A 14,661-nucleotide genomic window follows, 5' to 3' on the forward strand; every position below is an offset into this window, starting at 1 on the left:
TCTTTCGCTTGTTTCATCTTTCATTGTTACACAGTTTCGAAAAAGAGACGAGTTTACTGTTTAGTAAGTAAGTGAGTGTTTATTAGCTGAAGTTTATTAAGATGTAGAAAAGGAACGATAACTTTTGTTAAAACGTACGTGGCTGAACGATGAAAAGCACAACTATTAAAGGTTTAAAAACGTGATCGTGTAATGCAAACTCTGGTGTCGTAGCTCTCCACACTCTCCATTCCATGCTGTTTGGCGGGTAAATATTGGCGGGTAAAACTAAGAATACAGACAGAATGATTGTGGGAGCTTATTAGATAGAAGAGATTAAACCTGTTACAAATATGTGAAATATTATTTCCTGACTGGCATTTTATCATGTAAGCCCCTTGTTAAGGCATGGCATGGCAGATTCCCAGATTGTTTACACTAGGTAATAAACTTCTTGGCTTCTCCTTTGTACAGATTGGAGACCTGAACCAGCCATCATTACAACATGATATGCAAGTTTTGCTTTTGCTGGTATTGACCTGCCATCAGCAGCAATCTCTTCAGTCATTTCTTGGGTAATGATTTTCGTTGCTTTTAATTATCTGTGACCTGCTAGGTATCATAAATTCATAATGATTTCTCAAATTCTCCTGTTTATTAACAATGAGTGTTTAATCACTGTTTCGTTTTCACCTTTTTCTTGCCTGTTGTTTCTGTCAATAATTTTTCGTAACCCATTTTTGGAATTTTTTATTTAGATAAACAGCATCCAGACATCCAGTTTGATTGGAAAAACTCTGTCCTCGTGTACTTCCATGTGAATGTGGGGGTATTCACGAAGACGCCCATTTTCCGTCATTCAACTTTTCTTTGGATGAAGCACTTGTGGTGCTTGTGGATGCCTTGCTGTATTTCCCAGGCATAAAGGTAGGACAAAATTGATCTCTGTTCTCCCTTTTTGACTATTTGGTGTGGTTTGATTGTTAATCGTGACATATAGTACGGAGTACGATTATTCCAGAGCTTTGCCGTTGACTGTGAATGTTTCCTTTTGCCATTTTTGTTGACTCACTTAGGTTTGATCTGGGTTGATTTTACTCCTTTGTTAACGACTGCAGATCAGGCTTGTTTTTGTTTTGTACCTCACAATTTTTCTTTGAGTAAACAATCAAATAACAAATTATTTAAACTTGAAACAGGTTGAATTAACACTTAAAGAGGACCCCTTTTTCCCTACCCCGCCTGGTGGAGTCAACTATACTGAGGATGGAGCGCTTGTGGGGGATGCCTGGCCGTATTCTCCCAGGCTTCAAGGTAGGAAAAATGTTTACTCCATTCTTCCTTTTTGACTATTTGGTGGCTTTGAATTTAAATCGTTACGTAGTACGGAATACGATTATTCCTGAGCTACGTCATTGTCTGGAACTGTTTATTCTGGCCGTTTTTGTTTACTCGGGTTAGGGTTCATTAAATATTAAGCAATGGAAGTGGTTGCTCATTTGTCGAACGACTGCAGATCAGGCTTGTTTTGTTTTGTACCTCACAACTTTTTCTTTGGGTAGAAAACCATCTCATTTGAAAATATTTGAACTTGAACACTTCAAGCCAAGTGCAACTGGAAATTTTGATGACCAAAGGAGACGCCCTTAAACCCAACTTGGCATAATGAGTTCAGTTGCATGACAGCGACGATTGATTGGCAATTTTTTATTTATCCTCTTTCAATTTGCATATCTCGCATTAACTTTGCTCTTTGATTCAGCGCGTCTATGCCAACCGATTTTTGTTTTTTCCCCCAATGGTTGCTATGCGCGCGCCGTTTTTAAATTTACACCGCTGGTGAAAGAGAAGAGTTAGGGCACCCGTTTCCAGGCGACGACAATTTTTTTTTATTTGAGCTGCCGCGGTGATGGATCATCGAATCCGAGCGGCAGCAATCGGAATTATATGTAAAAGTTTGGCCCGATCTCGACATAAATGCGCGCTCGAGTTGTATATAGCTGCTGCGCTTTATACGGAAGGGCCATATAATTAGAAGTGAGTATTACACAAGGGCCCCTTTTCTCCGATTCCCCTCATCACTTCATCAACAGATCGAGTCAATAGCGTGAGTTACAACCCGAGTCCTCCGCGCCAAAAGTCCGTTGCCACTCTTATAGGATACGAAGGGACCACCAACTCTCTCTAATAGGGCCTATCAAAACACAGGGCGCTATCAATAAAAGCGAAGGAAAACATCAACAGACAGACAGTCAAAACAAAACAGGAAACACACAAAAAAAATAAAAATAAAAGAGGCCGACGATATATAGGCCTAGATCAATCTGATGATGATGAACACCATCAGACTGCCGGAAAACGAATCATTGTATATGGAGTGTGTGTATCTTGTATACGGCGGGTGGAGACTATTGCTGTGCTGCAGCTTTCCCATTACTCACTCTTTTTATACAGGGCAAAAGAGATTGATCTTTCCCACTCTTCTTATATTATATAGTGCTGCTGCACACATAGTCGACGCTTCAGCTTCTTTTTTTACTCTGCTGTTTCTTCTTCATCTGATTCCGTGGCGCACCGGCCTCTTGTCCGACCGGCCCCCACCCATCTCCGCCGAGCTTTTCATTTTCTTTTCCGCGCCGATGGGCTTCCAAGAGATCGGCGGCGGCTCTCTCTCTCTATCTAGCTCGGACCCCATAATCGATTCTAGAGCTCTCTCTCTCGCGGGCTCGCTGATGCGCTCGCATCTATTGGTTTCTTTCCATCTCTACACAATGTGTAGTATACGGTGAAGTAGAGTGTATATGCACAAGATCGACCTATACGCATAAGAAAAGACGGCGACTATTTTCAATTTCATCTCGAGTAGAGAATTCTGGCATAGCTCTTGTTGTCGTCTAGTCGTCATACAGATTCTTCAGACTATATCTCTCCCCTCTGTGTGTGTGTGTGTATATACATTTTTCAATTTGAATCAACTATATGGAGACCTGATCATCGGGTAGGTTTTCTCTCAAAAAAAGTCCGACTCGTCGTCTCTTTTCGGTTGAATTCCTCTCGGTCTCTCCCTTCATCCGTTTGTGCTCTGCTATATACACCGCTTCTCCGATCGTGTAGTATCAACGGGTCGAACCGTTTGGTTGACTGAACCGACAAAAACTTCCTCCCCCCACTCCCACCCAATGGATATGATATGTCGCCGGTTGATTTTTCTCTTTTTTATTCTGGCAGCCCTTCGGCCAGAAGCCACGTCGTCTTATATTTACAGATATTTCTTCTTTTTCTTTTCCCTCCCGCGCTGATGTATCGCGAAATCAAATCAGAATTCATACGTTTTCCGTATGAAAAAAGGAGAAAAAGAAAAATTCTACAGACAACGCAGAAAATAGAATTGGAAAAAAATATGGTATATACATATTTATTTATAAAAATATATACGTACGTTGCGTAGAGCCAATAATAAGAGAGCCCCGGAGTTGGATCTCTTCCCAGCAATGACAAAAGCAAACAACAACAAACCGAATCATCAGAATGGCTTTTCCGCAAGCTCGGATGCGGATGGAAGGGGATGGAAAATAAAAGAATGAAAGACGTATACTATACATTTATATATATTTCTTGCTGCGCTGGATTTGGGTAGCGTTGGCTAGAAAATGTTCGGGGAAATGCACAAGGCGCACACAAGTTGAATCTGGGACTATAACGTGAAAAATCCATGGCAAAATTTTTAACGAGAGCAGCAACGGACTTTTCTATTTCGACCCCCACTCTCTCTCCCTCTCTCTCTCTCTCTCTGTACTTTGGCTGGATTTAATCGAAAAAGGTTCATAGAAGTCGAGGGCCAGCCAACTGAGCGATCAATATTCACGACCGGTACAACATGTACTCTCTCTACTCTCATATGCTACGGGACACTTTTAGCTTGTGTTACATTTCGATGACTGCTGTACACACCCTTTGGATGGTACATATATACCGGAAAGAACAATGAATCGGAAGTGATGGAGCCTCTGTAGCCAGCAACTTTACCCTGGCCAGTTAAATAAGTTAGAGATAGAAATCTCTCCGTCTCTGATGTTGAGCGCTAATGGAAGAGAGTCTCACCGTCCGGCGAAGATGTATATACTTTTCCAAGATTTCAACGTTTTAATTGATCTTTCTAAACTTACGTATTCATCATTGTTCTCTCTCTCTCTCGTCTGCTGTTGCTTCCAGTTGGTTTTTTTTTTGGGGGGGGGGGGATCTAGCACTTCCGGTTTCATTGCGTGTCTTGATGATTTGTTCATTTCCCCCCTCCCTGGCTTTCTATATCTCGTTGTCCGCGCTCTTTCGGTCGCCTTGACAACGCCGACAATCTCGCCCGACTTTCTATCTAGTCTATCTAGCTATAATAATACCCGGCCAGCACCAGCGACGATGTGGTGCCCGTCAAAGCCAAATCTAGATGATAGGACGCACACATTCTTTGTGGGCGGCGCCCAACATATTTATTCTTTTTAATAATTCCGTCTCGGTTGCATTTTTCGTATATTATTGTTTCAGACGCGCTCACATCCATAGCCCGCGCGCGTGCTGGCCGGCTCGTGGGGAGATCAAAGAAATATAGGCTACTACGTATATGTATAAGTTATACACCGTCTAAACATTACGTATAAATGCGGCCGACGTTGAACACCACAGAGCGAGTTGATATAAGCGTTGAGCTCTGCGTGAGCGGTTGTGTGTGTGTGTCTTTATCCGTGAATGGCTCCTTTTTGGGATCTAAAAATGATTGCGGTAGATTGCCTTCCGCTCCCGCTGCTGCTGCTGAGGCCGCGCCGAGCTCTTAACCGCGCAAAGCCGGTTAGGAATCTCGTTGTGCGCATCATCTAAAAGATTTGCTGTAAAGCTCATCAAGACAACCGAAACGCTGGAAAGATGATGCACACACACATCACCAGTCTCTCCAGCAGCTGCATTACTTTCTCATGGTCCAATTTCTCTGGCTCCCACACGTATACATGTATCTAGCGACGAATTTATATCTCTCTCTATTTCAAAGTCAAAGCGTTTGATGGGCATCAAATGCGACATGGTCGGGTGGAGTTTCCCCTCTATCCTTTTTCTTTTTTCCCCCGCACAACAGCGCATAACTATAACAGTCAAAATATATCTATCCACACACAGGAGCTTCTTGTGTTCTTCGACCAACTTTGCACTTCTCAATTCCTCTAGCTGCTGCTGCTGCTGCTCCTCGTTCCCTTTGATGTCATCGCAGGATCTTTTTTTCTTTCTCCGCGATTGTGACACGCCCTATTGTGCTCGATTCACACGTCGATGTCAACACGACAGAGAGAGCAGAGCAGAGCTCGAGGGTAAAGGGGAAATGTATAATAAGAAATGTGTAGTGTGAGTGCGGGGATGACAATTGTGTGAATGCTGAAGAAGAAGTAGGTGGGTACCCCCCTTCCTGATATTATTTGATATGTACGACCGAGCACAAATTCACGCCGTTTAAAAAAAAAAAGTGGGAGGGACGGATAGGTGCGGATGAATGGAAGGATTCAAAAGGGTTCTTTTGCATAGCTGTAGACATTTGACAAAAAGGAGTGAAGTCTGACACTCGAAAAACGCTTGTCGACACGACAACTGAGCTCTTCCTTCTTCTACCCCTCATTTTTTCTTTCCCTTTTTTTTTTTGTTTGAAATGTTCTGTGTCGTCTATCTGTTTGTTATGCGTGTGTAGGTTCTATAGACGCGTTCGCAGCTGCACACAATCTCTCCTTACGGGAAGAGAGTTCACCACTTTTTTTTTCCTTTTCTCCATTCACATGGAAGGATTTCCTTTTTATTTTGGTTGTGCCGTGTAAAGTGCAATATGACACTGGGATAAATAGCCTCATATGTCCTCCTCCGTTTCTTCGTGTTGCATTACACGACCGAGCCGCAAGTATATGTACACACACACACACACGCTGGCGGTGTCCCTGTGTAAATACGGCATATTCAAATTAGATTCGACAAATAAAGGAATGGCGGCGAGCTATTATATTCTATACGTGTGTGTGTGTGTGTGTACGCGATATTTGAATAGAGATGAATTGCGGTGGGAGAAGCCCTTTTGATTACAAAGGGTCAGCGCCGCACCGATGGCTGAATTTATTTGATTTCTCACCGATTTTCTACTGCTTCAATTTTCATTTTTCTTTTTTTTTTTCTTTTTTTCGCAAATTGGCTTTATTGGAGAACACAAATTTAAATAGTACGACCTGCACGTTAATTGGATAATGTTGGCAATTTGATCAACTATAGGCCCTACAGATAATTTTTATTACATTGCGAGCGGCGGTTAATTCAAATGGTGAAACGTAAAAAAGAAATTCATTTGAAATTGATGGAAGGTGCAATTCAAGGGGTGTCAAAAAGCTTTTTGTCTTTTTCTTAATGACAGATTTTTGCTTAAAATGATTGAGAAAGAAAAAGTTTGTACTTCAAAACTCCTTGCAACTCAAAACTCTTACCTTTTGGTAAAAAAAATTTCTGGAGAAAACTTGGGACTAATTAAACTAACTTTTGAAATTTGTAACCTTCCTGTAATTTGATTGTTCGTTACCAAACCCTGTCTAATTTTTTTAGCCATGGTCATTTGTTAAGTTATAACAATAATTATAACAATTTTTAGAAAACAAAATGCTCGCCTAATTCAAACGTAATCTTAATGTAATTGTAATTGTATTTTCCCTGGTTTTGGGAATGAGTCGTGTCAAATCGACTTCATTCCTGGAAAACTTTGGTGACGAACCCCCTCGGTGTGTAATTCGAGTCGATTGAGTGCAGTCCCGACACGTATTTGTTATAAATTGGGGTAGGCTACTAATGCATTTAACCGAGCTGCAACAAGTGAAGTGGGTGTAGAACGGAGGTGTTGAAAAACACACGAACCGACAAGAAAAAGAAAAAAGAAAAGGAAAAAAAGATCACGCCATGTAAAAAGAGACGGTTGACAAAGTCTCAAACTACCAACAACGCAGGGCCACTTATAAGTAAACGGTAAACCTCCCTCCCCCTTCTCCCGTCCATTCTTTGTGTGTGTGTGCTGGACGGACCCAAGGTATTATCGAAGGAATTTCCGGCCCGTGAAACACACAACTGGCCGAACTTAATCCCGATCTCTGGTTACACACTCAGCCAACGGAACCAGCCAACGTGACACAAAGTTGAGCAGCCCACCGTTCTCCTGTTTTGACCAATAAAACCTCATGCACTTTTGAACACCTTATTTATAACGTTTCAAAAAAAAAAATGAAATAAAATAAAAATAGAACAATAGTAGAAAAATAGTACGGCACGTTTTGGGCACGAGTTGTTGCGGCCGCAACTCCATTTTCTCTCTCTCTTTTTCTGGTTTTTGGCAGAAAATTGTGTTGTCGTAACCGAATTCCTTACGACAACAACAACAAGAAGAAGAAGGAGGTGAAACAAACCGAGAGCAAAAAAAATAAATAAATAAACCGCCACCTACTGAGCTCGAGTCCTCCTCGGAGTCGTGCTGTCTTTTGAACGAAAAAAAGATATACAACCCCTTAGAAAAAAGAAAGAAAGAGGCTCTTGTTTTTCTAGCTATACCTTTTTGTGTGTGTGTCGAGCGAGAGACACCTCGATGGAAATGGTAGCAAAAGCAGAAGCGATACTCCACGGGGTTACAACGCGTTTTTACACTTTTGGGTTGCGGTCCCTTTTTTTTTCAACCCCCATATTCCCGAAAAAAATAAAAATTGAGGACCATATAGCTCTGCTGCTGGCCCATCATCTAGACGCGTGGTGGAAACCCTACGGAGAATTTGTTTTTTTTTTTTTTTTTTTTACTAGAGAGCTCCTCCCACTTCCCCTCCTTTTTTCCCTATGCCATGTGTCTTGTGTGTGGCGTAAAAGCTACGGGTAGAGCGGTGGAAGCCTTCAGTTCTCGACCTGCCGTCGTACTGATAACACACGCCGGATTGTGTCTCTCTTTCGCTCTCTTTTATATCGAAATTGTTTCGGCGTTTTGCGTTTGTTTCATCTTTCAAGTGTTAATCGCAAGACGACCAGTTTCTTTTGATCCCAATTTTGATTTCGGTTTTATATCGAGATAATTGGGAAATTTTAGTTTCTTTTGGCTTTTATTTAACCTGCCAGTTGTTTTTTTGTTGTTGATCGGATAAATTGTGCGGACTGTTTTATTTTGGATCAATTTGTCGTTCGGTTTACAAATTGATTTGATAGTGAACAAGCCCAAGTGAAAATCATGATCGTGGATTGCGATCGTGAGCCAAGTGGCCGACGCGTGGCCGCTCGATTCGATTGAGAGGCCCAGAAGAAGAAGAAGAACAAAAAAGGGAAATTTTGGTGTTTTTCTGTTGTGTTTCTTTTTTTGATTTTGATACGTTCAAAGCTGAAAGAGATCGACGATTAGTTGTTGTTCAACGGCCCAGTCGTGATGCTTTTATGAAAAAATCTCCATAAGGAGAGTTGGAAAGAGGCGACAAGTTGAACGTCGAAGGCCCATCCCATCATCATTCACGAAAAAAGCGACCGAGGAGGAGCAACACCCCGAAAATCCTTCAAAGGTAAAAAACAAAAGAAGAAACAGCTCGTGAAAGTGAAAGGTTAACATAATGGCAAATCTCTTAAGTGCTTTGGGCGCCCATAACCACCACCATCGGCGTTTCAAATATCTTCTCCCACACTCGCAGCTGATTAATAAATGTTTCGCGTGTTTTTTTCAATTTTTTTCCATCCATTCATTCCGGAATTTCGGGTGGAAGAAAGAAAAGAGAAATTGTTTTTTTTTTCTTTTTAGTGTTGGCCCGTCAAACAATCAAAGACAGAAGAAAACAAAAGAAGAAGAAGAAGAATATCGGCGAGCAAGTTTTACAGTGTTTCTCTAGAATACCAATGAGGTTTGGTTGTTATATACCTGTTGTTGCTGTTGTCGAACTCGCTATAGGGAGGGGGGCTGTTGTTGTTGTTGGTGACGACGATTTGTATCTGACCGGTGTTTATTCATCTTCGTCTTCGACTCTGTGCTGTGCGTGTGACACGTCGTGAAGAATATTTGTCCGGCCCACATTTCCTATTTTTTCCGTTTTGTCAAGTCCTTTTGTCGAGGGGTTGCGATCAGATAACCATCAGATCTTTGCGCTCATCTCCGAGTGTCCCACATCGGGGCCCCGGTGCCCAGCCCGGGTGTTGGCGCTGTCCAAAAAAGCGCAACGGCCATTTATTTCCCATTGACACGCAAGAGGAAACAACAAATTCCCTTTCAAAACAAACGGAAAAAACGAACACGCGTCAGTCTCTACACACACACACCTCCTCCTTGTATAGAAATTTGTACTTTTTGAATGAATTACTGACCCCCAAAAGTGCCGTCCCTTTTAAATAAAAAAAAAAGTTTCTTTTTTATTAAAAAAAAGAAAATCTAATTTTCCCGAGACTTCTTTTCTTTATTTTCCATCCACTCTCGTTCTTGACGGATGGAAAGGAAAAGCCCTTTCTGTGTGTGTGTATCATTTAATTTAAAAAGAGTCAGATTCTGTTTCTTTTTGACTCTTCGCAGTCAGCAGCGTTTTTTCCAGTCACTCGGTCATTAAATATCGGATTTTCTCAGGCTCTTTTCGCTTTATCTTATAAATTCTTTTTTGTCTTTTTTTCTTTTTGTTTAGATTCCGCCCGCTCTGAATAGATTCAACAGCCATGATGAAGTGCCAGCTCAAGATGACGCTCATGCTGCCGGCCCTGGCGTTGATTCTCGCGAGCCACTTGATCTCGTCCGTCGGCGCCAACATCTTCGGTAAGTCCCACAGACAATCCTCTCCACTCTTCTTTCTTATTTCATTTGATTTGTTTTCTCTTTCTCTGTGTCTTTCTTTTTATCTTCCGCCGCGGTAATTTTTCTCACTGCGTGGGTTGTAACTGTGTACGCACTCGGTCTCCTCTCAACTGGGAAAGTCGAACGTCCCAACGATTGAACGTTAATATCCCTAAAGAATATCTCGTCGTTTGGTGTAGTTGTACTAGTCGAAAAGAGAGCGGAAAAAATCAATAGCGCGGTAGGAAGTTTGAGCGCTGGCACACACACTCATGATGGATTTGAATAAGTGAATCTACATGTCATTATAAAGCGCATAGACATAGAGACAAGACACAGTCATCCGCATAGTTGGAACAGAAACGGGGGGATCTGGAAAGGGGGGGTCCCATACACACCCAAACGACTTTTCCCGATGATGGTTTCGTTCGAATGCAAATGATCAAGAGTTGGAACGTTGGCGGCGGCGGCGGCGGCCGTGCCGACGCGTCGTACGATTCCTCCGGGGAACGAAAAGAAATTGATGGAATAATTAGCCTCTACCCTCTTTTCATTTTTCCCCCTTCTTTTTATTTTTGGATCATTTATGCGTCGTCGTGTTGTATGGATATAATTCGACCACCAGTGAAAAAGAAAAACAAAACTTTGGTGTGGCCGAGTGTTTGGATGAGAGGGGGCACCCGGAGTTGCGCAATTATATAGTCGAGCCCCACCCGCCCTTTTTCATGACTTTATTCCGTGAGTCACGGTTGGAAAAAATAAAAACAAACGGGAGGGAGAGAAATATGTAGGTGAAGAACATCTCCCCAAAATAAAATGTGGAACTTTAAAAAAAAAAAAGTATTATCGTAGCCCTGAGGCAGGCAGGCAGCAGACTACTTCATCATCTTGTTTGTTGTGTATGTGCGGATGGCATAAAACACGATCGGAATAGTCGTCCCCCCCAAAAAAGAAAAATCCGGCTTCTTTACTCTATTGGCATTATCGCGCCCCACCTAACGCCCCGGCCATGGTCTTGTGTCATCAAACCGGAAGAAAAAATTCCTCGGAATCCTTTTGCGACTTTTCTTCGTTCGTGAAAAGAGAAAAAAGTTCTACTTTTTTCCTTTTCATTTTTTTTTTTTTCTGAAAACGTTTTAGTTTGTATCTAAAGCTCCTAAAGCTTCTCTCTGCTGGCTGGCTCTCTTTTTGAGTGTATATTCAGCGATGGAGCGGCCTCTAGAAGTGCCACTCGACGGACCTTGATCCGGCCTAATGTGGCGGGACTGAAGAAGAACAGGCCCCAACACTCTGCCCCTTCCACTTTAGTGAAATGAAAAAAAGTTTTATAGAGAGAAATTTTTTTTTTGTATCTAACACGTCGAAGCGACTCCACTACGGGAGCAGCCAAGCGATTGGCGAGGGCTTCTGTCATCTATTTCAAAGATTGAATTCAATCCGGTAGATGCAGGCTGTGAGTTCGGAGAGTAGAGATCTGCAACAGCCAGGGAAATAAGATGAAGAGAGAAAGAAAAAGAAAAAACAAGGACCGGCAAGAAAGAGCTAGAAAATTGAATTTCATCCAGTTTAGACGTGTATACGTGTGTAGAAACGATGACGAACGTTGCCTTGTGTCCGCTCGGCCGTCCGTTATTGACACACTAGTCCGTCCGTGTAGGATGGACTCCCCCTCGTGTGTATGTATTGCGATGGGAAAAGATAAGCGAAAGCAGAGCTCTCTCCCCCAGTCGAGTGATATGGTGAAAAATAACTTGAAATGATATTGATTTTATTTCTTTTTCTCGGGAAAAATAAAAACACATTTTTCTACACGTATATATACCGATGGCCGGTCTAGTCGGATATATACTCCCCCATCTTTTCGTTTCCCATCGGAGTTCTCCCTCAGAAAAAAATCTGGGGTTAGTTATAAGATGAGTAACACACAGAGGCTCCTACTGTGGTTAGGAGCCTACAGAGAGTATTAGTAATATTCCAGTGAAACCTATACATGAGCTCACCCCCCTTCCCTCTTTAAGGTTTACGTTTCTTACATGTATCTTGAGTCTCTGGAGAGGGGAAAAAAGACTCAATGCGAGTCTTGAGAGAGAAAAAATTGTTATTTTTCTCCTTATATTATTACGTTTCTTCTTTGGCGTCTGGGGGGGTTTCTCTGTTATCGCCAAAGACAAACATTGCGGCCGTGTGTGCGCACCCACAAGTATCGAATGAGCTCTCTCTAATCTCAAACTGTTGGATTGCGCATATAGCCCCTCTTAAAGGAGGTTATAAATATTTTTGTCCGTAAATGGTCGAATCGACAAGGAGCCAGAGATATACTGGGTGGTTGTATATATATTTCTGTTTTGTCACGGCCTAGTGCGCACCAGCGAAATGGCCGGTCATCATGACGCCGGCAGCACCCCCCTCCTTTGGATGCGCTTTTTTTTTTAAATTTCATTGAATTTCTCCTTAAATACTCTGACAGAACAAACTCGGGGGCCAAGACGCTTATCAATGACTGTGTGTGTATCAGAAGCGGAAAAAAAAATTTTTCAAGGAAAGAAAATGTTTGTGTATTTGTTCAACGGGCCTGATAACACTTTACGTATCTACACACACACATTACAGTCTATAGCTATCTCTTTCTCCCTATCTGCTTTGAAGGATTTCTTTGGAAAGAAAGAAAAGAAAACTCGCTGATAACCTACATATATATAGTCGACTCGTTTTTAGACTCTATTGTCCCGTCACCCCCGCGTTTTTCTATTGAAACTTTCGTTTCTGAACTGTGCGGATCCGCGCTTCGTCTGAAACACATTATTCACCTTGCTCTCTTCTCTTTTTTCCCTCTTCTTATGTGTGTGTGTATCTATTGATGGAAAATAGTTTTTCGAGCTACCACCATTTTTCTTGGGACTAGTCTCGCCACTAGCTCAGGTATAGCAAACTGGGCAGCAACAGAGAGAGACGGACGGACGGACATGTATCTGTTTGTTTGAAAAGAAAAACAGGTATCGAGAAAAAGAAACCTTACGGGTCATATAATATTTTGTTGGCCAGCCGTGGACTCACTTTAAGTCTAGCTTCTGTGGAAAGAAAAGTACCTATAGAATTCTTGGGCTGTATGAATATAAGAAAAGAGAAAAAGGGGGGAGACCGTCGGACAGTTTAGCTGAAGAAATTCGAAACTCTAGACCATATTTACAATAATGGTTAAGAGGGGGGTTCTCCGGACTCGTCTTTTGTCATCTTTTTTTTTTTTTTTTTACACAGAAGAAAATGGTTAAAAAATGGAGAATAAAAGAAATTTCTTCATTTTTCACCCAAAAAATAAAAAAATAAAATGCTCTAGGTGGTAGATATCTTTTTTCAAGGGGGGATAGACTGGTACATTAGCGACTATTTACGCTCGTTTAGCCATATACCGACTATAATATCTTCTTCCTCTTGGCTGCTTCGTCCCCAGTTGTCACTCTCGAGACCCAAATTCCAAGTCTAACAGTAGCAGTTTTCTCTTTTTTCTGATCGCAAATGTATAGCATATCTATCGGCTTAGATTCTTTTTGTCTTATTGTTCTCTTTCTCTGCGGTGCAGATAGTCATGCGGGGTCCCTTCTCCTTGATTGAATTAGTGCACGTATTTCGGTTAGACGGGGGTATATTGGGTGTCAGCAGACTGTACAGCTTTCTTATATTGCCTTGACTTACTATTTCTCTTCTTCTTTTTTTTTCGTTGCCCGATCATCCGAATGATTGTTCCTTTTTCTTTTCCTTTTTTTTTTGCAACCGAATGTAGAAAATATCATATAAATACCTTTGCGGTTATTTACGACCGACTAACATCGTGATGCCGGATCTTTCTATTTTTTCTGTCCACGTCATAGCGATTCGGGGGGGACCCGAAAAAAAAAAATAAAAAAAAAAAGATGTTTTTCTTATAGCTATAAGGACAAGGGGGGGGGGATAAATATTGACAGTCTTGATTCTCAATATCCTATTGTATACACACACTATCGCTCCGTGTGTGTATATGTACGAAGATGGTGAGTTTCATAATAGGAACAGAAAAAAAGCCTTGGAGATGGGCACGGTGGGGGGACAGAGACTCTTTGAAGGACTCTCACATAATATCACAATCATTAAGTGGCAGGCCACGTATTTTTCATTTTTATTCTTGGCAAACTTTCTCTCTCTTCTGTGTATTTTTATACCGCGGCAATCGGTTGAAAAAGGAAGAGAGCCCAACTATTTCGATGATTTGCTTGTTTTTTCTGGGTTGGGGGGGGGGGGGGGTTGGTTGTTGTTCTTCTGGTGGTGTGTACACGATCGACAGGGAGCGCAAAATACCAACGACTTTGATTCACCAGGAACTAGCAGATGGTGATGTACTGCCACCCGCTGCTTCTTCGTGAAACAAGCCCAAAAAAAAACGACCTTTTTTCTTTTCTTTCTTTACCACTGTGTACATACAACACAAGATGGATGCCACTGCAGATGCGCTCTGTCCAAAAGAAAGACACACAAACAGGAGGCTCTCCTTGTGCCAAAAAGGAAAACTCACGCGCCAGAAGCGCAAACAGTTTTTTTATATATTTGCAGTAGCTCAAAATCCAGTTGCGGCTTTCTTGTATACAAACTTCTGTTCGACATTACGAGGGAAAAAAAAACATTTTCTAAAGCAGCCAATTTCTAGAATAATGCGCTCAAAGTATATACTGATATCTCGCAAGTGCGTTTAAGCTGGGTTGCTTTGATTGGCTAGCGAAGAAGATGGTGAATAAAACGTCAAAGAGCCAAAAAACGAGCCAACATCAACCTACGTACAAGTTCCAGTTGGGTCATATCTTGCGTATACATCGCAGTCAAAGCAGCTC

General features: G+C 41.8%; 1 protein-coding gene across 2 annotated transcripts in view; it reads left to right on the top strand.

The window, feature by feature from the left end:
- Positions 1 to 453: 453 nt before the first annotated feature.
- LOC124194215 (tyrosine-protein phosphatase 99A-like) overlaps positions 454 to 14,661 on the top strand; it is a 53,986-nt gene continuing 39,778 nt past the window's right edge. Inside the window, exons 1-4 of one of the 2 annotated variants that reach the window (XM_046588290.1) lie at positions 454 to 554; positions 738 to 906; positions 1,179 to 1,293; positions 9,660 to 9,787. In XM_046588290.1, coding sequence (XP_046444246.1) covers positions 9,691 to 9,787 — 97 coding nt within the window. In that variant the 5' untranslated portion in view covers positions 454 to 554; positions 738 to 906; positions 1,179 to 1,293; positions 9,660 to 9,690. Of the gene's footprint in view, positions 555 to 737; positions 907 to 1,178; positions 1,294 to 7,911; positions 8,562 to 9,659; positions 9,788 to 14,661 lie in introns of those variants that run through there. The other variant, XM_046588291.1, reaches the window with a different exon arrangement.

This window comes from Daphnia pulex, chromosome 5 (assembly GCF_021134715.1).
Source record: "Daphnia pulex isolate KAP4 chromosome 5, ASM2113471v1".
In the NCBI taxonomy this organism is placed as follows: Eukaryota; Metazoa; Arthropoda; class Branchiopoda; order Diplostraca; family Daphniidae; genus Daphnia; species Daphnia pulex.